This window comes from Hemiscyllium ocellatum, chromosome 6, assembly GCF_020745735.1.
Source record: "Hemiscyllium ocellatum isolate sHemOce1 chromosome 6, sHemOce1.pat.X.cur, whole genome shotgun sequence".
NCBI lineage: Eukaryota > Metazoa > Chordata > Chondrichthyes > Orectolobiformes > Hemiscylliidae > Hemiscyllium > Hemiscyllium ocellatum.
The window spans coordinates 74,454,562-74,480,592 of NC_083406.1; the positions used below are offsets into that span (position 1 = coordinate 74,454,562).

The 26,031-nt window shown below is 41.7% G+C and overlaps 1 protein-coding gene across 3 annotated transcripts in view; it reads left to right on the top strand.

Moving 5' to 3' along the window:
- LOC132816445 (E3 ubiquitin-protein ligase SH3RF3-like) overlaps positions 1–26,031 on the top strand; it is a 370,186-nt gene that overhangs the window by 327,399 nt on the left and 16,756 nt on the right. For all 3 annotated transcript variants that reach the window (XM_060826038.1, XM_060826037.1, XM_060826039.1), the window contains 3 exons: positions 5,222–5,392; positions 5,839–6,083; positions 8,132–8,457. In XM_060826038.1, the coding sequence (XP_060682021.1) occupies positions 5,222–5,392; positions 5,839–6,083; positions 8,132–8,457 (742 nt within the window). The remainder of the gene's footprint in view (positions 1–5,221; positions 5,393–5,838; positions 6,084–8,131; positions 8,458–26,031) is intronic.

The window sequence follows — 26,031 nt, forward strand, 5'->3', positions numbered from 1 at the left end:
AGGCATAAGCCCTTTATCAGGAATGTGGGGGGAGGGGTCTAAGAGATAAATAGGAGGGGGAGTGGGGCTCGTGAGAAGCTAGCTGGGAAAGCAATAGATGGAACCAGGTGACAGGGGTGATGGTGATAGGTCAGAACGGAGGATGGAACGGATATGTGGGAAGGAAGATGGACTGGTGGGACAGTTCAAGAGGGGCAGTGTCGAGTTGGAGGGTTGGATCTGGGGTGAGGTGGGGGTGGGGAGATGACGAAACTGGTGAAATTGATGTTGATGCCGTATGGAGAGTCCCAAGGTGGAAGATGAGACGTTCTTCCTCCAGGCATCTGGTGGCTAGGATTTGGCAGTAGGGGAGGCCCAGGACTTGCATGTCCTTGGCAGAGTGGGAGGGGGAGTTGAAATGGCCAGCCACAGGCCAGTGGGGTTTTTTGGTGCATGTTCCAGAGATGTTCCCTGAAACGTTCCACGAGTTGGTTTCCTGTCTGTCTAATGTAGAGGAGCCGACACTGACACAGCAATTCACACAGTAGAAAAGCATTTATAGAGTTGTAGATCTTTCTCAAAATGAAGAACAGCAGAGTTCCTTTGCAGGTCTGGAGAGTGTGTCCCTGAGCTGGGAGAATAGATTGCAGAGCATGGCTGCGAGGGTGAAGCAGAGAATCCGGAGGGAGAAGTGTTTCTGGAGGCTTTGGATTTGCTGTAAGTGGTGGGTGTCCTGGTCAGGTCCAAACAATGATAGTGTGAATGTAGTGCTCAGTCCATGCAGGTAGAGTCGGTTGTGTAGGCCGGTGCTCAGGAAGGTGATGTGACTGTAGTCAAAACAGAAAATGCTGGAAAATCTCAGCAGGCCTGGCAGCACCTGTAAGGAGAGAAAAGAGCTGATGTTTCGAGTCTAACTGACCCTTTGTCAAAGCTTAAAAAAGGGGAGAAATAGGGAGGTATTTATATGAGGCTGAGAGAAGGTGAGTCATGGCTCCAGAAGCAAAGATAGCAATAAAGAGATGATAATAACAGTGCATAGAGAGATTAGATGGAGATTAGGAGCTGTGCTGAAAATGTGTTGCTGGAAAAGCGCAGTAGGTCAGGCAGCATCCAAGGAGCAGGAGAATCGACGTTTCGGGCATGAGCCCTTCTTCAGGAACACATTTTTCAGCTCTGATCTCCAGCATCTGCAGTGTTCATTTTCTCCTAGAAGATTAGGAGCTGTGAATGACCAGAGCTGAAGCTAGTGCTGTATGATAAAATATGTGGAGGATGGGGGGGAGGGATGAAGCAGAGGCAAAATGAAAGTTGAAGGCGAAGACAATCACTGAGGAAGGAAATATGTCTGTGGAAGCGAGTCTTAGTAAATATCTTGTCTAACACTGAGAGAGAAAAGGAAAGCAGTGAAGGTGAACGGGGGTGGGGCGGGGGGGGCGGGGTGAGGGAGAGACAAACGAAAATCCTGTTGGAGAGAAGAGCAATATTTCTTCAAGATAGGCATTCCTGGAAGAGAGGTGGCAGTGGGTTAAATACTGGATAAAAGCAAATTACTGCGGATGCTGGAATCTGAAACCAAAAGAGAAAATGCTGGAAAATCTCAACAGGTCTGGCAGCATCTGTAAGGCAAGGAAAGAGCTGACGTTTCGAGTCTAATTGACCATCCCCATCCCCCACATAGTTTGTCACACAGCACTGGCTTCAGCCTTGGTCATTCACAGCTCCTAATCTCCTTATAATCTCTCTATGCACTGTCATTATCACCTCTTTATTGCTACCTTTGTTTCTGGAGCCATGCCTCACCTTCTCTCAGCCTACTATAAATACCTCCCTATTTGTCCCCTTTTTTTTTAGCTTTGACAAAGGGTCAGTTAGACTCAAAACGTCAGCTCTTTTCTCTCCTTACACATGCTACCAGACTTGCTGAGATTTTCCAGCATTTTCTCTTTTGGTTTCAGATTCCAGCATCCACAGTAATTTGCTATTATCTATATGATGTGACTGTAGTAGTGGGTCAGCTTCAGTATGTGGCTGAAGAGCTTCAGGGCAGAGGAGACGACCTGGGGGTGGGGATGGGGAGATGGTTAGTTGGGGGGGAGGGGTTGCAGTGAGAGAGAGACTCACTGAGATCCTTTTAAAGAGAGGAGAACCTCTTCAAGGTGGGCATCCTTGGAAGAGGCTTCGCAGTAAGATTACAGCGATTAGGAGAAAGTGAGCATTGCAGATGCTGGAGATCAGAGTTGCAAAGTGTGGAGCTGGCAAAGCACAGCAAGTCTGGCAGCATCCGAGGAGCAAGAAAGCATCGACTTTTCAGACATAAGCCCTTCATCAGAAATGTTGGGTGGACACAATGAGGAAAGGGGCTGAGAGATAAACAGGAGGGAGTGTGGGCTTGGGGGAAGGTAGCTGGGAAGGCAGTAGGTGGATGCAGGTTGATGACTCGGTCTATCACCACCATTTCTACCTGCATCCACCTATTTACTGTCCACACCCCCCCCCCACATTTATCTCTGTCTCCAACTCCACATTCCTGAAATGTGCTTATGTCTGAAACATCGATTCACCTGCTCCTCGGATGCTGCCTGACCCGCTATGCTTTTCCAGCATCACATTTTTTGACTGTGTCAGTGATTAGATAATCTACCTTTTTGTGGTATTTTAGGGTTCAGTATTGGTGAGGTCAATATTCTCCAATATTGTAAAAGATCAGCTTCAGAAAGCATATTGAACTTGGGCCTCAGTTTATCATCTCGCAACATTGTAGCAGTTCCTCAGGTACCATATTAAAGTGTCTGACTATGTATAGGTCCTTGCTTTATTTTTATTCAGGTCATGGAATGAGACTTGAACCCAGATTCTTCTGAGAAGCAAGAATTCTGTGATAAAATTATGTTGACATATGACTTAAGTATTAAGTAGGCCCATCCTACTCATTAAATTGCCGTTATTTAACCATCATGTTCCAAAGATAGTACTTCATTCCCAGAACAAAGAGGGCGGTCTCTTTTCCTCCTGAAACTGTGGGCTTGTTAGTGAAGGCCATTTAATTAAACGTGGCATTGGTGCAGTACCCAATCCTTATAATTTCTTGCTCCACCACAATTAAGTCAACCTTCCCATTTACCACCATCTGACAACCATTAGCAATCAATGAAGCACCACATTAGAGCTTCAGCTCACTTCTGCAGTAGGCAGGCCTGTCACCATGGTGAACACACAATTTCCCACTATCTACCAGCAGCTTGTAGGGAAGGGGAATCAATGGCAGTTGAAAGGACTGGGCAGTGAGCAAGAGAGTGCCTATCAAGAGCCACCTTCCTGTGACTGTTTCTTATTGAATTGAATTAGCTTTACTGTCACATGCACTTGAATGAGTGCAGTGAAAAGTTTATGGCACAATCTTTGGTACAAGATACCTCAGTACAGGCACTTAAGAATTTTGTATAAAATTGAATGAATAATAAATAAAAGTCCAGCATAAGAATAAAAGTACTCAATTTACACCCCAATCTGTACCAGTACCTAGACTCCAGCTGTTCTTTCACCTCCTCCATTTGAAATGTCCAAGGCCCCAAGCATTCATACCAGCTGAAACAGTTACACTTGGTACTTCTTTCGGTTCAGTACCCTATATACTCACTGCTCATGGTGTGATCTTCTGGACAATGGGATACCAAACACAGACAGGGTGACCTTGAACTTCAAGTGACCGTCCTTTTAATTCTTCACCTTGTCCTACCTTCCTGTCCTCGATTCATACAATGAGGCTCAAAACAACTTTGAAGAGCAAGACATTTTGAACTCAACACTGAGTTGAATATTTATGGAGTATAACCAGTGCCTCATTTTGTTTCCTTATTTTTTATTTGTTTGTTTTTTTCTCTCTCTCTTGGTCCCTTTTATCTTTCCTCTGTTTTTATTCAGCAACTGTCCATGATTGTGCCATTCACACCTCCTCCAGACACACCTTTTGTTTCTTAACTTGATCCAACAGCACTCATTTTGGCCTTCAACCTTGAACCCTTCTGTTATTTTATCTCTCTTAGTGCCCTCCACCTCATCAAAGACCTGCCCAATTGCTCTCTTTCACTTGCTCAAAATCAAATACGTTTGTCACTTTTCCCAGTTCTGATGAAAGATTACAAATCTGAAACATTAACTCCGTCTTTCTCCACAGATTGCTGTCACACTTGCTGAGTATTTCCAGTTTGCTCTGCTTTTATTTCAGGCTTCCAACTGCCAGAGTATTCTCTTTTTGAGCCCAAGCTCTGGAATTCTTCTCCACTTGTCTCTCTTTCTTACTTCTTAAAATCTACCTCTTGGATCTATTCTGTTGGATCTTTATGTGACTCAGTATAAAGCTTTGCTTGTTGATAGAACTTAGATCAGAGTGGTGCTGGAAAGGCACAGCAGGTCAGGCAGCATCGGAGGAGCAGGAAAATCGACGTTTCGGGCAAAAGCCCTTCATCAAACATCGGTTTTCCTGCTCCTCAGATGCTGCCTGACCTGTTGTGCTTTTCCAGCACCACTCCGATGTAAACTCTGGTTTCCAGCATCTGCAGTCCTCATTTTTGCCCTTTGCTTGTTAATAGTCCTATTAAGCATTTTGGAATGTTTTACATTGCTATTGACACTAGATCAATGCAAGTTGTTGTTTCTGCACATCTGGAAGCTCTTGCAAAGATGTGAGTATTACAAGACATTCATTATCGATTCGCCAGGAATTTATTCAGGGTCATTCTGTTGCTACAACATTGCTGGAAGTGCAGTGAAAACCCCACCAAACATATGTAATTTACAATGAGGCAGCAGTTCTTGAGTGACGTGTGGAAGAATTGTTCATATTTTTAGTTCAGCTTCTCACATTGCAGGAAATAACGAGCGGGGAAAGCATTTCTTCATTCACTAATTATGTTTAATTTCCACCAGAACAGTAGAGATGACAAAACCGCTCTGTACTTCCCATATTTGGAAGCGTGAGAATTGAAAACCCAGAGTCCACTGAAATTTAACATACCTCATTGACAATTCTCCATCAGGTCACTATTTGACACACTGCTTCATCTTTGTGGAGTGAGAGTATCAGAAGCAGCAGCAGCCGCCTGCCATCGATCCACAGAAGCATACCCCCGAACCTGAGCATAGACATTATCTTAATTATTAATGTACAATGTAAAGATCAATATAGAAAGCAGATTGGAGATTGTGTGTTTTAATCTTCCAAGCATCTCATTTGTAACTCCAGATATATGGCCATGTATGCGTACAAGCCACAGAAAGCAGATGAGCTGGAGCTGCGAAAAGGGGAGATGTATCGAGTCATTGAGAAATGTCAGGATGGATGGTTCAAAGGCACTTCACTGAAAACTGGAATGTCTGGTGTCTTTCCTGGAAATTATGTGACTCCTGTCTCCAGGTGGGTACACGAGAAGATCTCAACATTAGGAACAGCCACTGACATTCATGGCCCAAGTTGTGTTGTCTAAAGGAGACTGTAATAATATCAGGATTAACACAGGAGAAGTTAATTTCCTCTTTTTCTATAAGACACAAAATGTGGAGGCGGTACAATTGCAACATTTAAGAGGCCTTTGGATGGGCATATGAATAGGAAGGGTTTGGAGGGATATGGGCCGGGTGCTGGCAGGTGGGACTAGATTGGGTTGGGATATCTGGTCGGCATGGACGGGTTGGACTGAAGAGTCTGTTTCCATGCTGTACATCTCTATGACTCAATTTATATACTATAATATTTTATTGTATTATAATATAGTATGTTATTCTATTATCTGTTATACCATAAAGTATAAAGTCATCAAGTAAGTTCAACAGTTCAATACCATGTGCTACCTTTGGTTTTAGGGCTCCCTTTGCAACAGCTCAGTCAAAAAACACAATGCCAGGAGCAGCTGTCCAAACAGTAAAAGGAAGCTCCCCATCGAGCCATTCTGCATCCAGTCTTGTGAATAACGGCATAAAGCCCATTCCTCCTGTTGCCATTTCTCCTGTTCCGCCACAGCTTCACACATCTGGCCCGCAGATCAGCAATTGCTTACGTTACTCAGGACAGCAAACTGTCAACCAGGCCCGCAGTGCAATGCAAATGGGTAAGTAATGCACAGTGCTGAAGCTCCCTTCTGAATCTAATGCATGTTGCTCTTGTAATTATCACCCTCAGTACGGGAGTATAAAAACAGGTCATCTCACCCAATAAATTCTTGCTGGTTCTTCCTTGTCTTGTTTAACTCTATCAGAATACTCTTTTCTCCCATGTACTTCCCTAGCTTTCCCTTAAATGTAATAAAAGTGAAATACTGTGGATGCTGGAAATTTGAAATAATTGCAGAAATTGCTGGAGAAACTCAGCAGATCTGACACCATCTGTCGAGAGAGAAAAACAGTTAATGTTTCGAATCCAGCATGACTCTTCTTCCTAAGAAGTGTTCGAGTCATACCATACTTGCAACATTAAGCCTGTTTCCCTCTCCAAGATGCTACCACACCTGAGTTTCTCTAGTATTCTCTGTATTTATGTATTATGTATTAAATGTATCTATGCTATATATGTCAACTACTTAACGGTGGAATTTCTATCTTAAACAACCCAATAGGTGATACATGAAATAGCGTTCCCTTGAGATGACTCATGCAACTTTGGGACTGTGGATAAATGTGCATAACATCAGGGACTATCCATATGAGGGTCTTGTCTCCCATAACATTTGGCTTCAAGTTTGAAATTCAATTGAGTACATTTCAAATATGAGTTGAAAACTTTTGGGTGACATTAATTGTATTATCACAATGCTAAACTTCATTTTTAAATGGAAGGCGCCAATCTCTGTTTTTTATACTTCAGGAAACAATGAAGGAGTAGTGCATGCCAACTTTGTGAGGCAAGATTTGGCAAACATTTTTTTTCATTGAAGAGAACCTTGTATTTTTTATTTCAAAATTAGTGATGAGATCCAGTTCATTGCACCTTCATGTTACACTTATGGCACCAATCCTTTCTTTTTCCAGAAGCTGTCTGAATATTGTACACTTCTATCATATCCTGGTGTAATGACATAAAATTTGGGGTTTTTATCAGCATTTTTGGAGAATGAATCTTGTGTTTTCATTCACTTATAATAACCGTCTCTGATTCTACTGAGAGATTATATCATTTTCTATTACTCTATCTTCAGACAGCTCAAAGATGTGAAGTGAAGCAACATTTAATAGAATGGTGCCCTACATCAAAATCAGAGTGCAGGTCTTAATTTGTGTCTTGACATAGAAAATAATTGAGATTTTCTTCCTTCTGGCATAATTTAACTTTATGAAAAATTTCCTTCCAGCAAGGGATACAATTCTAGAAGTACAGAAGGAAAATGATACCTATAGTGTTGTGTGATTACTGTTCAGCTTTTATATCATTACATTACATTGTTTGTAGTTTTGTTTTGAGAAAGTGGATAGGAAAGGATGAATAGTAATGCTGTCTACCCAGGCCTTTGAAATGACTCCCAGCTCCATGCTATGCCACAGCACTAGGGAACTGTACATGAAAATTGAGAAGGAGATGAATGCAGGAATCGGGTTTTGTTTGCTCGTGGGAGAAACAGTCATTCTTTTGCCTTTTGGTTGTTACTTTTACTCTTTAAATCTGAATTATGAAAGCTGCTGATGTGACGCTATTGTCATCTACTACTAATGACTCTCGCTTTCGTGAAAAACATTACCGAGCGGCACACTTGAGATTCCCTTCTTAACATCCCTGTTTTCCAGCAGTAGCTATAAATCTTCATTGTATGGCATTTTATGATGCTCTTTTAGGCTTAGATGGTTTTATAAGACCCAAACATATAATGAGAGAATTTTGAAAGCCTATATGTAAAGATTGCTTTTTTTCATTGTCAAAGTGTTAAAGGGTTTAAGGACAATGCTACAATTTAAGCATTTCGATTGACATCATCGAGGTATTGTTAGGTGGCCTCACTTTGAATCAAATTCATAGTGGGAGGTTGCATTATGTTGTGTCTTCCATTTTGCTTTCTGTGTTTTGAGAAACTGTTTTATTTTCAAATGGTGCTCACTGGTAGGATTAACAAGGCTATTATCTTTATTTGGAAATAAAGATTTTTGCTATCTTTTGCATTTACTTTTGCAGTTCATCCTGCTGTTCAAGCCCTTGACCGTCCTACAGCAACTGTACCACCGTTAAGGACACAAAGTTCTCCCGCCCGTATCCCTGCCACTGTAGTGCGACCACAGCCAATGACCTCACCACAGCATGTCCTTCAATTCTCTGGAGCTCCTGGTGCTAGATCGACCATTTCACTCACCTCTGCAGCTGTAGCCATTACGCCACCAAACGTCAATGCAGCCAACTTGAATGGGGATGCCATGAGTGGATCAGCAAGTACCTCACTGACTTCCAGTCCTTCAAATTCCGTACCTGCTGTGCCCAAAATGGAGGACCGGAAAACTGAGAGGGTGAGAGTTACCAGAAAGTTGTTCACTGTGTGGGTTTCTTTTAAAGTCCAGTCTTTTACCCTTCTACCTTATATTTTTCATGTGATATTTAAAGAATCTCCAACAGATTGTACCGAATCTTTTCACAGTCAGATCTGATTGCCTAACTCACTGACTGACAATGAAGTCACTCAGCACATGTTCAGCCTCTTTGCTCGATGTATTTTTTTGTTTCTTTACTGATCATGCTATTTCTGATGTCTAATAACTATATTTTTTTGTGTTTTGCTGCTAAACTATCACTAATGACTTCTGTTTGGATAGCATTCTGCCACCTATCTACAAAGCTATTCTTCATGGTTAGACCTATTCAATGAATGACAGCCAACCATTTAATCAATTGGCCTGATCCTACTCATCTGCCCTTGTATCACATTGTCAGTGATTACCATTGGATGGTTATCAGGAGAAAGCATCCAGGTTGTTTTTGTCCTTTGCTATTTTGAAGCTACTGGGCCAACTGGAAAATTCTCATTGCCACTTTGTTATTTAATATAGCACAAACTCCATGTTAAATGTTAATTTATCCCTTTCTGTATGACAAAGTATGACTACTTTCTTTTGTTACTACATTAAGGATCTCTGAAAACAGCTATTTTACTGATCGTTTTATGGGATTTTAGTCTTTAGAAAAACTTTTGGTTCCACCTTAGGAAATTCTTGGTCACTCCATTGTCATGGTAGGAGTACAATCTCTCCTCACTGATGACCCAACACAAGTGTGATATAGTCATGTACTAAAACCAGCGGTTTAGCACAACTGCCTCACAGTGCCTGGGTTTGATTCCAGCCCTTGTGTGCCTCTATGTGGAGCTTGTATTTGTGTCTGTGTAGGTTTCCTTCAGGTTTCCTCCCACAATCCAAAGGTGTGCAGGTTAAGTAAATTGGCCATGCTAAATTGCCTTTAGTTAGGGATAAATGTTGGGGAATGGTCTGGGTGGGATACCCATTAGCGGGTTGGTGTGGGCTTGCTGGGCTAAAGGGCCTGCTTCCACACTGTAGGGATTCTTGGTGCACCTTATAATTTACATTATCTGTTACTTTGGTGACTTTCTGCTGACATTCTATGTTGACTCAAAATCATTCAGCCTTTTCACTACTTATAATTTCTTGTATATTCTTCTGCATGCATCAGAAATAAAGGTTACTGTTTGGTATATTTTTGAACTATTTTATATATCCTGTGTTTACCCAAAGTGTGAACACAATGCATACTGAAAAATAATTGGATTCAAGTTTACCTTAGCTATTAGTTCTTTGAGGAGGTGTCAAGATAGGTCGACAAAGGTCAAGCAGTGGGTGTGGTGTATATGGACTTCAGCAAGGCATTTGCTGAGGTTCCCCATGGTAGACTCATTCATAAAGTCAGGAAGTATGTGATACAGGGAGAATTGGCTATCTGGATTCAGAATTGGGTGGCTGACAGAAGGCAGAGAGTGGTTGTAGATGGAAAGTATTCTGTCTGGAGGTCAGTGTTGAATGGGGTCTCGCAGGGCTCTGTTCTTGGGCCTCTGCTCTTTGTAGTTTTTATAAATGACTTGGATGAGGAAGTATGAGGCATGGGTTGGTAAGTTTGCGGATGACACAAAAGTTGGAGGTGTCATCAATAGTATAGAGGGCTACTGCAGGCTGTAGCGTGACATAGACAGGATGCAGAGCTGAGCAGAGAAATGGTAGATGGAGTTCAACCTGGATAAATATGAAGTGATGCATTTTGAAAGTTCGAACTTGAATGCTGAATAGAGGATTTAAGACTTGATTCTTGGCAGTATGGAGGAACAGAGGGATCTGGGTGTGCAAGTACATAGATCCCTCAAAGTTGCCACCCAAGTGGATAGGGTTGTTAAGAAAGCAGGAGTAAAAAGTGAGGTCTGCAGATGCTTGAGATCAGAGCTGAAAATGTGTTGCTGGTTAAAGCACAGCAGGTTAGGCAGCATCCAAGGAACAGGAAATTCGACGTTTCGGGCCAGAGCCCTTCATCAGGAATGAGGAGAGGGTGCCAGGAATTTCCTGTTCCTTGGATGCTGCCTAACCTGCTGTGCTTTAACCAGCAACACATTTTCAGCTCTTGTTAAGAAAGCATATGGTGTTTTGGCTTTCATTAACAAGGGGAACGAGTTTAAGAGCCGTGAAGTTTTGCTACAGTTCTACAAGTCCCTGGTGAGACCACACTTGATGGACCAGAACTGTACACAACAATTGTTGTGTACAGTTCGGGTCGCCCTACTATAGGAAAAATACAGAGGCTTTGGAGAGGGTGCAAAGAAGGTTTACCAGGATGCTGCCTGGACTGGAGGGCTTGCCTTATGAAGAAAGGTTGAATAAGCTCAGACTTTTCTCTCTGGAGCTGTGCTTTTTCTTTCTGTGCTGTACTTTTATATGTTCTATGAGTAATATCACAAGTTCATAACATTAGTGCTGATCCTGGAACAATGATGGGGACCCACTATCTTCTGCACAGTTCATTACTTTTCCATTTTAAAATCAAAATGACGGTGTTCTACACTTGGCGCCTGACTATGTCCCTGATTCTGAATCCAATTGCTGCTTGTATCCTTGATTTTCTGAGCATGCTGATAGGTTGATGAGAATATTAAAAGTACATTTAACCCTTTTTAACCAGAAAGAATGCTCTGAAAGTCTCCAGCACATTTCAGTCTTAGTTCAGAAGGCAAGTTACATTTCAAGCCTTTCCAGGCCGCCCCCAATGCTCTTAATGGCTGATTTGCTAATATATAAGACCATAAGAAATAGGAGTGGAGGTAAGGCCATTCGGCCCACCAAGTCCACTCCGCCATTCAATCATGGCTGATGGGCATTTCAGCACCACTTACCCACACTCTCCCCATATCCCTTAATTCTTTGCGAGATTAAGAATGTATCAATCTCTGCCTTGAAGCCATTTAAAGTCCTGGCCTCTACTGCGCTCCATGGCAATGAATTCCACAGGCCCACCACTCTCTGGCTGAAGATATGTCTCCTCATTTCGATTCTAAATTGACTCCCTCTAATTCTGAGGCTGTGCCCACGGATTCTAGTATCCACACCTGATGGAAACAATTTCCCAGTGCCCACTCTTTCTAAGCCATGAATTATCTTGTAAGTTCCTATTATACCTCCTCTCAATCTTCTAAACTCTAACAAATACAATCCCAGGATCCTCAGTTGTTCATTGTATGTTAGGCCTACCATTCTAGGGATCATCCGTTGAATCTCTGCTGGACATGCTCTGGTGTCAGTATGTTCTTCCTGAGGTGTGGGGCCCAAAACTGGACACTGTATTCCAAATGGGGCCTAACCAGAGCTTTATAAAGTCTCAGTAGCACATCACTGCTTTTATATTCCAACTCTCTTGAGATAAATGACATCATTACATTTGCTTTTAACTACAAATTCAACTTGCAAATCAACCTTTAGAGAATCCTGGACTAGCACTCCGAGATCCTTTCATACTTTGGCGTTATGAATTTTCTCACCATTTAGAAAATAGTACATGCCTGTGTTCTTTTTTCCAAAGTACAAGACCTCACATTTGCTCACATTGAATTTCATCAGCCATTTCTTGGACCCCTCTCCTAAACTGTCTAAATCTTTCTGCAGTCTCCCCACCTCCTCAGTACTACCTTTGTCTAGATCATTAATATATAGTGAACAGCTGTGGCCCCAACACTGAACCCTGCAGGACACCACTTGTCACTAGCTGCCATTCTGAAAAAGAACCTTTTATCCCAACTCTCTGTCTCCTGTCAGACAGCCAATCCTCAATCCATGACAGTAGCTTACCTTGAACACTATGGGCCCTTACCTTACTCAACAGCCTCCTGTGATGCACCTTATCAAAGGCTTTTTAGAAGTCTAGATAGATAACATCCATTGGATTTTCCTGGTCTAACCTACTTGTTACCACTTTTAAGAATCCTAACCGGTTTGTCAGGCATGACCTCCCCTTTCTAAATCCATGCTGACTTGTTCTAATCCAACCCTACACTTCCAAGAATTTAGAAACCTTATCTTTAATGATGGATTCTAGAATTTTACCTACAACCAAGGTTAGGCTAATTGGCCTATAATTTTCCATCTTTTGTCTTGACCCTTTCTTGAACAAGGGGATTACAACGGCAACAACTGGGACTTTCCCTGACTCCAGTGAATTTTGAAAGATTACAACCAATGCCTCTGCTATTTCTTCAGCCATCTCCCTCAGAACTCTAGGATGTAGCCCATCTGGGCCAGGAGATTTATCAATTTTTAACCCTTTTAGTTTTCAAAGCACTTTCTCTTTTGTAATGGTTACCATACTCAACTCTGCCCATTGACTTTCCTTAATTGTTGGGATATTACTGATGTCTTCTGCTGTGAAGACTGATGCAAAGTACTGATTAAGTTCTTCAGCTATTTCCGTATCTCCCATCACTAGCCTTCTTGCATCAACTTAGAGTGGCCCAATCTCTACTTTTGCCTCTCGTTTGTTTCTTATGTATTGAAAGAAACTTTTACTATCATTTCTAATATTACTGACTAAGCTAACTTCACATTTGCTCATCTCTTTGTTTTTGTAGTCTTCCCAATCTTCTGATTTCCCAGTGCTCTTGGCCACTTTATAGGCTCTCTCTTTTCCTATGAATTTCCTAACTTCCTTTGTGAGCCATGGTTGTCTAATTCCACTCCTCCCCCGCTTCCTCCCCCTCTCCCCCACTCCCACCGGGTAATCTTTCTTTTCTTTGGAATGAACCTCTCTACTGTGTCCTCAATTATACCCAGAAACTCCTGCCATTGTTGCTCTACTGCCTTCCCCACTAGGCTCTGCTTCCAGTTGATTTTCATCAGTTCCTCTCTCATGCCCCTGTAATTACCTTTATTTAACTGTAACGCCATTACGTCCGATTTTGCCTTTGCTCTTTCAAACTGCAGACTGAACTCTACCATATTATGATCGCTATCTCCTAAGTGTTCCCCTTTTGTAAAGTCTGGCTCGTTACACAGCTCTAAGTCCAGAATAGCCTGCTCCCTTGTGGACTCCATCACAAGCTGTTCCAAAAAGCCACCCTGTAAGCATTCCATGAATTCCCTTTCTTTGGATCTACCGGCAGAAGTTCCCCATGATCACCGTGACCTTGCCTTTCTGACATGCTCTATCTATTTCCTGGTACATCTTGCGCCCCTGGTCCTGACCACTGCTGGGAGATCTGTACATAACTCCCATTATGTTTTTTTTTTGCCTTCATGGTTCCTCAACTCCACCCGCACACACTCCACATCATCTGACCCTATGTCATTCAGTGTCATAGATTTAATTTCATTCTTAAATAACAAGGCAACCCTGCCCCCTCCCCTCCCCCCCCAGCCCTCCCCTGCCCATCTCCCTGTTTTTTTGATAGGTTCTCAATCCTTGGATGTTTAACTGCCAGTCCTGAGCCCCCTGCAACCACGTTTCTGTGATGACTACCACACCATAATCATGTATGATGATTTGTGCTGTTATTTTCATTTACTTTATTACGAATACTACAAGCATTCAGGTAAAGCACCTTAATGCTAATTTTCTTATCCTCACGATTTCCATCACCTTTAGTACTATGTCCTGAATTATCCTTCCTTTTTGCTTCATTCAGAGTATGCCTTGAACTTAAGCCATGCTACCCTGTTGCTTATCTTTCTACTTGACTCCTTACTCCCTATTGCTTTTGCTTTCCCTTGTTCCCGACTCACACGTTTAAAGTCCTACTGACCACCCTATTTATCCTTTTCGCCAGAACACTGGTTCCAGATCGGTTCAGGTGGAGACCGTCCCATTGGTCCAGATCGCCCCGTTTCCAAAACTGATGCCAATGTCCCAAGAAATAGAATCCGTCTTTCCCACACCAATCTCTCTGCTACATGTTAACTTCCCTAATTTTCTAATCCCTATGCCAGTTAGCACATGGCTTGGGCAGTAATCCAGAGATTATGATCTTTGAGGACATGTTCTTCAATTTCCTTCCTAGTGTTTGAGACTCCCCAAACAGGTCCTCCTTCCTAGCCTTGCCTATGTTGTTAGTGCCAACATGGACCACAACAATTGGATCCTCTCCCTACCGCTCCAATATCCATTCAAGCTGGTCGGACATATCCTGCCCCTTGGCACCGGGTAGGCAACACACTATACAGGACTCCTGATCCGACTCACAAAGGATACTATCAGTACCCCTAATTATAGAATCCCCAATAACAACTACTTGTCTTTTTGCTCCCCCCTCTTTAATGGCCTTCTGCACCATGGTGCCGTGGTCAGTTGGTTCATCCTGTCCACAGCCCTTTTCCTCATCCTTACAGGGAGCAAACACCTCATACCTGTTGGACAAGTTCAAGGGCTGAGGCTCCTCCACTCCTGAACTCAGAATTCCCCTACCTGCCTCACTTACACTCACACCCTGTTGTTTCTGATCACTTAACTGAATTTGAATTACTTAATGTACCAGGTGTGACTGGAGTGTTACTGAACAAAGAGACCTTGGAGTGCAAGTTCATAGCTCTGTGAAAGTGGAGTTGCAGGTAGATAGGATAGTGAAGAAGGCATTTGGTATGCTTTTCTTTATTGGTCAGAGTATTGAGTACTGGAATTGGGAGGACATGTTGTGGCTGTACTGGACATTGGTTAGGCCACTGTTGGAATATTGTGTGCAATTCTGGTCTCCTTCCTATCAGAAAGATGTTGTGAAACTTGAAAGGGTTCAGAAAAGATTGACAAGGATGTTGCCAGGGTTGGAGGATCTGAGCTACAGGGAGAGGCTGAACAGGCTGGGGCTGTTTTCCCTCAAGTGTCAGAGGCTGAGGGGTGACCTTATAGAGGTTTACAGAATTATGAGGGGCATGGATAGGATAAATAAACAAAGTATTTTCCCTGGGGTCGGGGAGTCCAGAACTAGAGGGCATAGGTTTAGAGTGAGAGGGTGGTACATGTATGGAATGAGCTGCCAGAGGATGTGGTGGAGGCTGGTACAATTGCAACATTTAAGAGGCATTTGGATGGGTATATGAATAGGAAGGGTTTGGAGGGATTTGGGCCGGGTGCTGTCAGGTGGGACTAGATTGGGTTGGGATATCTGGTCGGCATGGACGGGTTGGACCGAAGGGTCTGTTTCCACGCTGTACATCTCTATGACTGCCTCCTGAAACAAAGCGTCCAGGTAACTCACCTCCTCCCAAATGTGCTGCAGTGTTTGAAGCTCAGATTCCAGATCATCAATTCTGATCCGGAGTTCTTCCAGCAACCAACACTTGCTGCAGATATGGTCACTGCTGTTCACAATGGGATCAGCCAGCTCCCACATCATACAGCTACAGCACATCACTTGTCCAGCCATCCCTACTTATTTAATGAATTTATACAAATTCATGAGTTAAATAATTTCTACTACTTCTGTTGTCTTATTCAATTTGCCAACTAATAGTAAACTATTAATCAAGCACACAACACACAAGAAATATCAATTGAAACACCTTACTTTAGCAACACAAAGGAGGGCAGGTGGGAGACACTACACGTCTAGTGTTTCGAGATTCAGCCACTGCTACAATATATACTTGAAACTCCCGATGTAAGTTTATATATTTAAAAATGCAATTCAGCTGTTTTATGGCAGAAGTGGGATCGATCTGGGGATCCAGGTTTGAGTTACGTAGTTTTAGGAAAACCAGTTGTGTTTTACATAAAACAAAACAGAATTGTTATGAAATAATTTGTTTGAGTTATCTCCCAGGCAGTGCCATTTCCAATGAGAATAGGTTATATTTTACAACTTTTCTAATGAAAACAATTTCTATCAATAAAGTCTTATAATATCTATTGTGGTTAATTGTCACACCCACAAATGGATAGATTTCAGCAACTCCCTTAGTTGCACCCCCTAGTGGTGAGGAAACAGGCAACTCTGTACCAGCACGTACTCACGGGATTTGAAACACTGACTCTGCTTTCTCTTTTCAGATGTTGCCAGGCCTGCTGAGCAATTTCTGTACTTATTTGTTTATACACCAACTGTTTCATTGTTCCAAATACATAAAATGAAACCAATCAACACAAAATGGCTGTATTAGCTTTATGAAAGAGTTGTTCAATTTAGAGTCGTAAACAGCACTTTTTCCCCAAAGTCCTGTAAATTGGTCTTCTTGAAGTGCTTGTCCAGTTCCATCTAAAACTTCATAGGATTCTGTTTCTGCTGCCCTTTCAGTTTTACGTTCAAGATCCTACAAGCCTATTATGAAGAAACGTTTTCCTGTTTTCTCCTCTAATTCTTTTCCCAATCCTTAAAAATCTATAATGTTAAATTATCATAGCACTTGCCAGCAGAAATTTCAATTCTTTCACACAATCTGAATGTTGCTGGAAATGTCAATATATGTTGCCCAACATAATTGCCCAAGTGACAGCAGTGTCACAATTTTGAAGGTCACCATTAGATACTTTCCCCTTAACCTTCCCCAATTTCTCTTCATGAGTGAAGTCCCCTTTTCCTGGTATCAGGCTGATTAATCTTCTCCATATTCTCCCCAAGGCCTTGAGTTCTTTACTAATGATGGTCTTCAGAATTGTACACAATCCTGTGATTGAAACCAAACCAGAAATCTTAAAGTTTTGGTGACACCTTGTGCACAATATGCCCTATTTACAACGAGAAGATTCTCATTCACTTTCTTAATTACCTGATCAACTCTCTCTGTCACCTTTGAAGATTTATAATTATGCGGTCTGTTCTATAAAAGAGTACCATTTAGAGGAGACTGCTTTTCCATGTTGTTTCTCCCAAAATGTGTCACTTGGGAAAGATGATGGCCTAGTGGTATTATTGCTGGACTGTTAATCTAGAGACCCAAGTAATATTTGGGGACCTGGGTTCAAATCCTGCCATGGTAGAGAGTGGTATTTGAATTCAATAGAAGAAAAAAATCTGGAATTAAAAGTCTAATGATGGCTATGAATCAATTGTTGGGAAAAACCCATCTGGTTCACTAACGTCCTCTGGGGAAGGAAACTGCCATCCTTACTTGGTTTTGCCTACATGATGCCAGACCCCACAACAATGTGATTGACATTTACCTGCCCTCTGGACAATTATGGATGGGCGATAAATGCTGGCCTAGCCAGTGATGCCCACATCCCATGAATGAATTTAAAAATAAACTTTATTAATCTGACTTAAATTGCACCTATCATGTATCTATTTGTTTCATCGTTTGTCTCAGTCCTTCTGAAATCTGCTACTGTTATCCTCGCTATTCATAAAGTTACCAACTATTGTATCATTTGTCAGCTTCAAAGCTGCATTCCATGAACCCAAAATCTAATTCACTTATACATGGTGTATCATAGAACCATAACCAAAATCTTGAAACAGTAAGGTCCAAAGATACACAAAACCAGGTTATTTGAAATAAACTTGTTGGACTATAACATGGTGTCATTGTAACTTCTGACCTTGTTCAATACCGACACCTCCATATCAATGATAGAGAATTGAATAGAAAATGCATAAAATTATTTAATAATAAATAACGACTTGAGATAGTTTGTTTTTGTACCTCCAACTACGTCAGAAGTGGAATTTCAGAAAAACGAGTGTTATGATTTTGTGAACATGAATTAAATCTCTCATTTCTGTACCCTTTGCAATGATTCACTGCTGCTATCTTAATAGCTCATTCAGCAACTCACCCACCCTCTTTAAGTGATAAAGAAAAACAAAAGACAAGCAAATCATAAATCAATCCAGACTACTGGCCATGTTCCAAAACTTAGAATTATTGGTGCAAAAAAAAGAGCCTATTGAAATTTGTGTTAGTCTCATGACAATTTCTGTGCTTAAATTCTTAATGTGTTTGCACACATGTAAGCTGTTGTTGGTTTTATTTAATTCCTTCACCTGTCCTCTAGTTAATATCTAGGGAAAATACCAGCTGTCGGATAAATAACATCACCTCTATAACTGTGACTCTTTGTTAAAAACAAAAATCAATTAAATCGCAACAACTGAAAGTTTTGTGCAAGAGGATCTCGGTTATAAGACAAAGGGAAGAATAGGTTTGACCCAGAATCTTTGATCTGAGTTGGTTTGTTGAAAGCATGGGCTAGTAAAAGCCTTTCAAGATTATTTTAAAAAGTGAAGAAGATAGAAATAAAAAGAAAATATGAAAATGTTGGAAAACAAGATTAGTTATAATGATGAAGATTAGATGAACACAGTTTAGAATGGCTGTACTCTGCCCGCAATAATGATTCTACTTCTCTGCCTTGCCATTTCAATGATGTGGAGATGCCAGTGTTGGACTGGAGTGAGCAAAGTTAAAAATCACAAAACAATAGGTTATAGTCCAACAGGCTTATTTGGAAGTACTAGCTTTCAGAGCTAGATACCTGGCAAAGGAGTAATGCTCTGAAAACTTGTACTTCTAAATAAACCTGTTGGACTATAACCAGTTGTTGTGTGATTTTTAACTGTGCCATTTCAATGCACTGTCCTCTTCACCTTCTGATGCCCTTGCCTCAGTGCATCATCTAGAATCACTCAAATTTCAGAGGCAGTGCCTCAACTTCCTTTTAGGATTCTGTCCTCTGAGTTGAGTATTGATTAGTTTCGGAGTTTAGCTGGTTGCCTGATTTATTGGCCAAAACTTCCTGTTTACACTTCAAAATAGGCTCTCCCATCTTGGACCTGTTTCTGTCAAATTCTGCCTTTGCAAAGCTTTTCATGGCTAAGCTGAGAAGACCTTTCAGCAATTTTTAGCTCCTTTAAAAAATACTGCCATATTAAGCTGCTGCTTGTTTCAGCAACCTTTTCAAGGACCCTCTTGGTCTTCACTGATCCTACAAAGGTGGTCTGCTAGATTTTTGGTTTCCTCAGAAAAATATTCAATGTCGAAGTATTAAGCCATCATTTCTCCGCTGTTGACAGGCCTTGTAAAATTTTCAGAAGTTGCATTCCTATTGGACCAGCTCTGAACTTCAGCTGTAAGTCAGGCTGTCATGTATTATTGCCATGGGAAATTGGCAGGGCCGGGCTACATTGAGCCCCGGCAGTTTCTGTCAGGATATGTCAGATGCTTAACTTTCATCGACCTGTCCTTGAGAGGCATGAGGTCATTAGATGATTTTCTAGATGAAGTGTTTCCTTAGCCTTCTAATGCTTCCAGACTAGAGCCTGCACTGAGGCTAATATACACATGTTTTTTTCAGAGCAAGGGAAATGAAACCCATCTGGGAATGTAATGCCTGGGATCATTAGTCAAACTTTCAGCAGTGTGATTTCTTTTCGGAGTTTGTTTTACTAAAGGGGATGGATAGGACTGTATTGAAGTACTTTATTAGTCAGTTACATTAGCATCTCTTAACAGTTTCATTATAAAGACACTTCGTTTGGCAAATGTCCAAAATGTTCTCATTGTGGTGGGGATGCCTAACACTGGTATGAGAATTAACTAACCTCACAGTAATCCAGACACATTCTTGAGAGGCAAGGCACAGGGACTGAAGATACTATTATTCTTCAGACTAGATGGACGTAACAAAATAAAATGAGTTCCAGTCCAGTCCCGAGTTCTGCCCAAACACTCTCATCACTGATTCAGAATATTCTGTGTTCATGTCTCACTCCAGGACTTGTTCACAGGATCTAGGCTGCCACTCCAGTGCAGCAATGAGCAAGCACTCTATTGCTGAATGTACTGTTTTTTGGATGCGACATTAAATTGAATCCCCATTAAAAAGAAACTTTAAATGTAGATTTTGGTCTAAAATTGACCTTGGCAGCAATTTGAGAGCATCTGCAGACCTGAGAGTTCTATTGCCTGATTTAAAGTGTCCAAGAAAGTGTGCAAGTAAATCAAGGTGATAGAAAATATTCATAGAACTTCCAACAAAACCAAGCACATGGTCACAAATGTTCTCTGCTTCTTGGGATCCCTGAGCTCATGGAAGAGTTGGTATCAGTATTGATGGTTAGACCTCTAGATATCCTTTAGGTATTCATAAGAAATGTGTTAGGAGGGCAGTACAATTGCCATATAACTGAATTTTGACACACTGTTAGCAGAATCCCATGGGACTATTGCTGAGTGCACCCCACCATTGGATATGCATTCTTGCAAATGATTCTCAGTGCAGCATTCTAGCTTAAACAGCAGTGTTTCAATTTTCTTTTCCTTCCATACTTAAAGTGGTGATGATTGAAGCAATTCAGAAACCAATTACGAAATGCTTCATGTTTTGATCCTTTGCATTTACTTTGTGAATTGCCGATGCTTTCTCATAGACACCTTTCTATAGCTAAGAGGGAGGAGCGATTTACTTTACCCTTCTCTGTATTTAATATTGTAAAGCTATTCAGTTGAGACAAGGCACATTTCTATCTCAAGTGGCCCCATCCAAGTGCCTGACAGAAAACTGGCAAAATCCAATTATTAGGAAGCAGTGATGCTGAAATCTCAGATTAGGCCCCTGGCTTGACATTTCAACAATCTTCTGCTATCCAGCAGCCCTTAATTAACTCCATTAGTGAGTTGTAAATTGAGTATTTGTCATTCAGGCTCAGTAGACACGTTTGGCTGAATTTCATCTACCCTGGCCAGGCTACAGTTTGAACAGTATCCTTCCAGAAAGAAAGGGTTAGCTGAAATTCACTTGCTTTGTTTGAATAGTGCCACAAATGAGCAGAGATATGTAAACAGATCAGGTTCAGGAAATGTGAAATCCTTCACTTAAATTCTAGGAATTAAACTCATTCTGAAACGTTGATATTAAAATTTAGAAATAGGTTTTTCTTTAAAAGACTCATCATCTCTGCAAAGAATAAAAGATTTTTGGTACAGTTTTATAAAGCTGGAGCCCAATAAAAAAGACATGACAATTGTTCCAGTGGGTAAGACCATGTGAGAAATGGCAATGTTTCTTTAACAGACCTTTTTCTTGCACAGATTGTATATTAATTTCCCAAAGAAGATTTTGAATTAAAAGTACATATTCTGCCACTATGGCCATCAAGATTAGTTGTGGAGTTTTGCAGTTTAATTAAAGAAAAGGAAGTTTTTTTTATGGAACCCAGCGTTAAAATGTATCTGAGGACAGGAAGGAAAATGTTTTACTATAGAATAATCAATTGAGGTTCACTGAATCATTCTCTAAATCCTGTCCAGCAGTCTGAGCCACGAAATTATGCAAGACTTTTGTAGAAAGCATAGCCTTTCCGAAAGGAATCTTTGCACTTTTATGAAGTTATCAAGTTAATTGAAAGCCAAATGTGTGACTTAATTCCTGTAAAATGAAACACAATTCTGCTGCTTAAACACATTGGGCTGAATCTTCCCAGCCCCTAAATAAGATGGGCAGTGGTGTGTCTATTGGAGAAATAGGTGAGAGCTACAGAAATTAAATTCTTAACCTCAAGGAAAAAATGTCCAATTCTCCAAACAAGATGAGAATCTCATGGGAGGTCTACTGAATGCTATTAAAATTGGCTTGTTGATGTGCAACTTCCTACTTGCCCACCTGCCAGTTGGCAACGAGATGGTGACAGTTCCCCACAAGAAAGTCAGAGTGGGGAAATGCCAATCCCAGTTTGCCACTCACTTCTCCAGGACTCCAACTTGAAAGCAGTTACAGATATCTCAGGGCTGTGTAAGCGTAACACTATGTAAATGCAATTTGCCCCTGAAGGGTTTCACATCATTCACAAGTACAGCCCGCATGCTCAGACAGATTAAAAATAAATTTACTCTGCCAATTCTGAGTGTGGTCACAGCTACTGCTTGCATCTTCTCTGTGCGGTCATTGGCATTGGACATATACCAGCTCCTGGCACATTTCTGACCCATGTTCAATATGGTTCTGCACTTCACTGCTGCACTTTGGAGTTCACTGGCACGTTTTATCATAATGCCACTGCCAGAGTCAGATAGATTTACCAGGGTGAATCTCAGGGCTCCTTGCTTACTGTCTTCGCACTGACCCACTGTGTAGCTATATTGGTGCTCCCAACATCTCCACTTTGCCTGAACATTTTGTGCTTTGCCCCCTCAGCCAGAACTGAAAGGCTCAGTGTACTCCTGTCTTGCCATGGTTTTATTGCAGATATAAAGCCAGACAACAGTTTATCATAGTTATCAGCAGTCATTAGTCTTTGTCAATCTCACGCCTTCACAATATGCCAGTAGGACATGTTACAAAACACAGCACATACATCAACCAAATGGCCATGTCTCAATGTCTAAGGGGAGTAGTCTTCAGGCAGAATAAGGGAGATAGCATTCAGTCCTGGCACAGTAAGTAGGGCATTGTCTGATATCAGTCCAGTATCAGGACTTGGCATGATCAGTTGGCCACTTGAATGTTCAGGGTTAGAGATTCCGTATCACTATTGTCCAGGAAATAGACCACAGTCAATCTCGCAGGTCCAGTGCAACCCGTCTGTAGAATCATGTTGATTCATGGAGGAAATGGACAAAGATCATTCTGGGATCCTGTCACACATCAATCAAAGCAGTCTATCCAAGGTGCTCAGTGACATTGGGCCAAGGACAGTCCTAGGGGTCAACTCAATGAAAATCAATGGGGTTGTCAAGGACTACTGCCGCAGTAGGCAAGTTAGGGAAATCAGTTCTGTGGATTGGAGCCAATACATGGGAATGCAGAAGGGATAATAATAGTGAAGGACAGATATTCCTGATATTAATGAGGGAGATGCGAATGCGTTAGAGGGCATGGGTGATTGCAGGAGGAGTTTGTAAATGTTCAGAACCAACTTAACCTCAATCAATAGATGGTGCAGCACAAATGGTTGGCGTGACTAAGCTATAGGGCCAGGGCTTAGCAATGATGTTGGGAAATGTAGTCATAATTCAAAGAGCTGTGTAGGAATGTTTGGAAGCTCAGTATTGATGGGCTGAACAGGGAGTGCAAGGAAGAAAGGAACATAGAGGTTCAGGGTGGGGGAAGAGCTGCCTTGATTACCAGGCTGAGTGTGGTGCTAACCGCGATCTGCATTGCTATCCAACCTCTCAAAATGGAAAATAGAATTGGCAGAGTAAGTTTATTTTAATCTGTCTGAGCATGCAGGCTGTACTTGTGAATGATGCAAAACCCTTCAAGGGGAAATTACATTTATACAGTTACACTTACACAATACAGGTTGATATCGTCAGTAATCATAGTACCCTGCATGTAAAATACATGCAGTGTCCAACTGGATACAAATCCTATCCACAAGTAGCCTTGACTATGTAATTAGTCACTGCAGATTAGAAATACAGATAATCACTCTAACAATCTTGCTTGTAGGCCACAATTCACAATGACATTCCAAATCTCGTATGCTGCACAAGCTGTGAAGCTGATTTCCTCACGCCTTGAACTACATGTATTTGTCATCATGCGTTTATCTTCAATGCTGCCTTTCTGAGGTGATGTGGGAGTCGAAAGATGAGGTATCATTAGTCGTGTAACACTTTCAATCCCCTACTTTATTTGCATGGCTTGGGTTTGTGCTGAATTCATTGAAATGAAGTCCCAACAACAGAGGTCCATGTAGAGATGCTGCCTGGCTCTCTTTGTTGGAATCCTCCATGTACCAGTGTATGTGAGGATTTGTAATTGATATGACTGCTGTCTGCTAACATTACTAAAGACCTGTCTACTACTTGTGATCCCTTGTGTGTTCATTGAAATTGGATCCAGCCATGGGGGGAGGGCAGGTGGGGGGGTATTGAAGGCATAGAGAAATAGAGGAGCAACAATTGCATGAGCAATCCAGGACCAGTCGACCCTCCAGTGGCTGCTTAGCAGCCTCTAACTGAATGGATTTCAGCAGAACATCCCTCAGGATCTGCATGAGGTACAGAAGGCCCAAAATCAAAGCTGCCCAATGCCTTTTCCACCAGCTGAGTGAGTCTCAATGTCATGTCACACTGCAGATATCATAGAACTGTGCAAACTGCTGGAATGGCATTTGCAATCTGAAGGAGTGGGTGGTCATTTTATCCTGGGGATGTCCAGGTGAAAGCTGTGCAAAACCTTTGACCAAATGGTTGCTTCACGTGTGAGATTTTTCAGTCCTGATGAAGGGCTTATGCTCGAAACGTCGAATTCTCTATTCCTGAGATGCTGCCTAACCTGCTGTGCTTTGACCAGCAACACATTTGCAGCTGTGATCTCCAGCATCTGCAGACCTCATTTTTTACAATCCACAACTGTATCAAGACCATTCCTGGTACAATTTGTAGAAGATCACAGTTCTTTCCCCTGTTTCCCAGTGACAAGGTCAGTACTGCAACTTGGGTTTTGCAAATGTAGCTGGCTTGCTGAGATGCAGGGTACTATAGACTGTGCGTACTTCACAGTGAGAGCACTATATTACACAACTATCTTCATCAGTAGAAAAAAGTTCCATTCCATTAACGTGCAAGTCATATGTGATTATCAGTACACATTTTAGAAATCTGCTCAAGGCATTCTGAAAGCTTTCGTGATGCCTATAAGCTTGATAATTATCATATTCCTGCTTTGTTTCCAGGCCTTACCAGGGTCATTACTGGGACACTAAGATAAATGTAAGTTGCTTAATTTTGAAAAGGCAAATCAGTGCAGGACTTATGCACTTAATGGTAAGGTCCTGGGGAGTGTTGCTGAACAAAGAGACCTTGGAGTGCAGGTTCATAATTCCTTGAAAGTGAACTCTCAGGTAGATAAAATAATGAAGACGGCGTTTGCTATACTTTCCTTTTTCAGACAGAGCATTTGGGAGGTCATGATGCAGATGTACAGGACATTGGTTAGGCTACTTTTGGAATATTGTGTGTAATTCTGATCTCCCTTCTGTTGGAGAGATGTTGTGAAATTTGAAAGGGTTCAGAAAAGATTTACAAGGATGTTGCCAGGGTTGGAAGATTTGAGCTATAGGGAGAAGATGAATAGGCTTTCCCTGAGTTTCGGGAGCTGAGGGGTGAATTTGTAGAGGTTTATAAAATCATGAGGGGCATGTATAGGGTAAATACATAAGGTCTTTTCCCTGAGGTCGGGGAGTCCAGAACTAGAAGGCATAGGTTTAGGGTGAGAGGGGAAAAATTTCAAAGGGATCAAAGGGATAACTTTATCACACAGATGGTGGTACGTGCATGGAATGAGCTGCCAGAGGAAGTGGTGGAGGCTAGTACAATTACAACATTTAAAAGGCATCTGCATGATATATGAAAATAAAGGGTTTGGAGGGATATGGGCCAAGTGCTGGCAAATGAACTGGATTAAGCTGGAATATCTGGTCGGCATGGACGAGTTGAACCAAAGGGTCTGTTTCCATGCTCTACATCTCCATGACTCTATGACTAAAGACTACCCTCTGTAACCATGACTATGATGTATTATGCACGGCCATGCATAGTTTCAGTGCAGCCCATTCTTCACCGCCATTCTTTTGGTGGAGCAGATGATAGGCCTAGTGCAGATGAGATTCCAGTCTTTGGATCAATCTGGGGAGGGGATTGGAGTTTATATTCTAATCCAGACAGAGTGTGCCA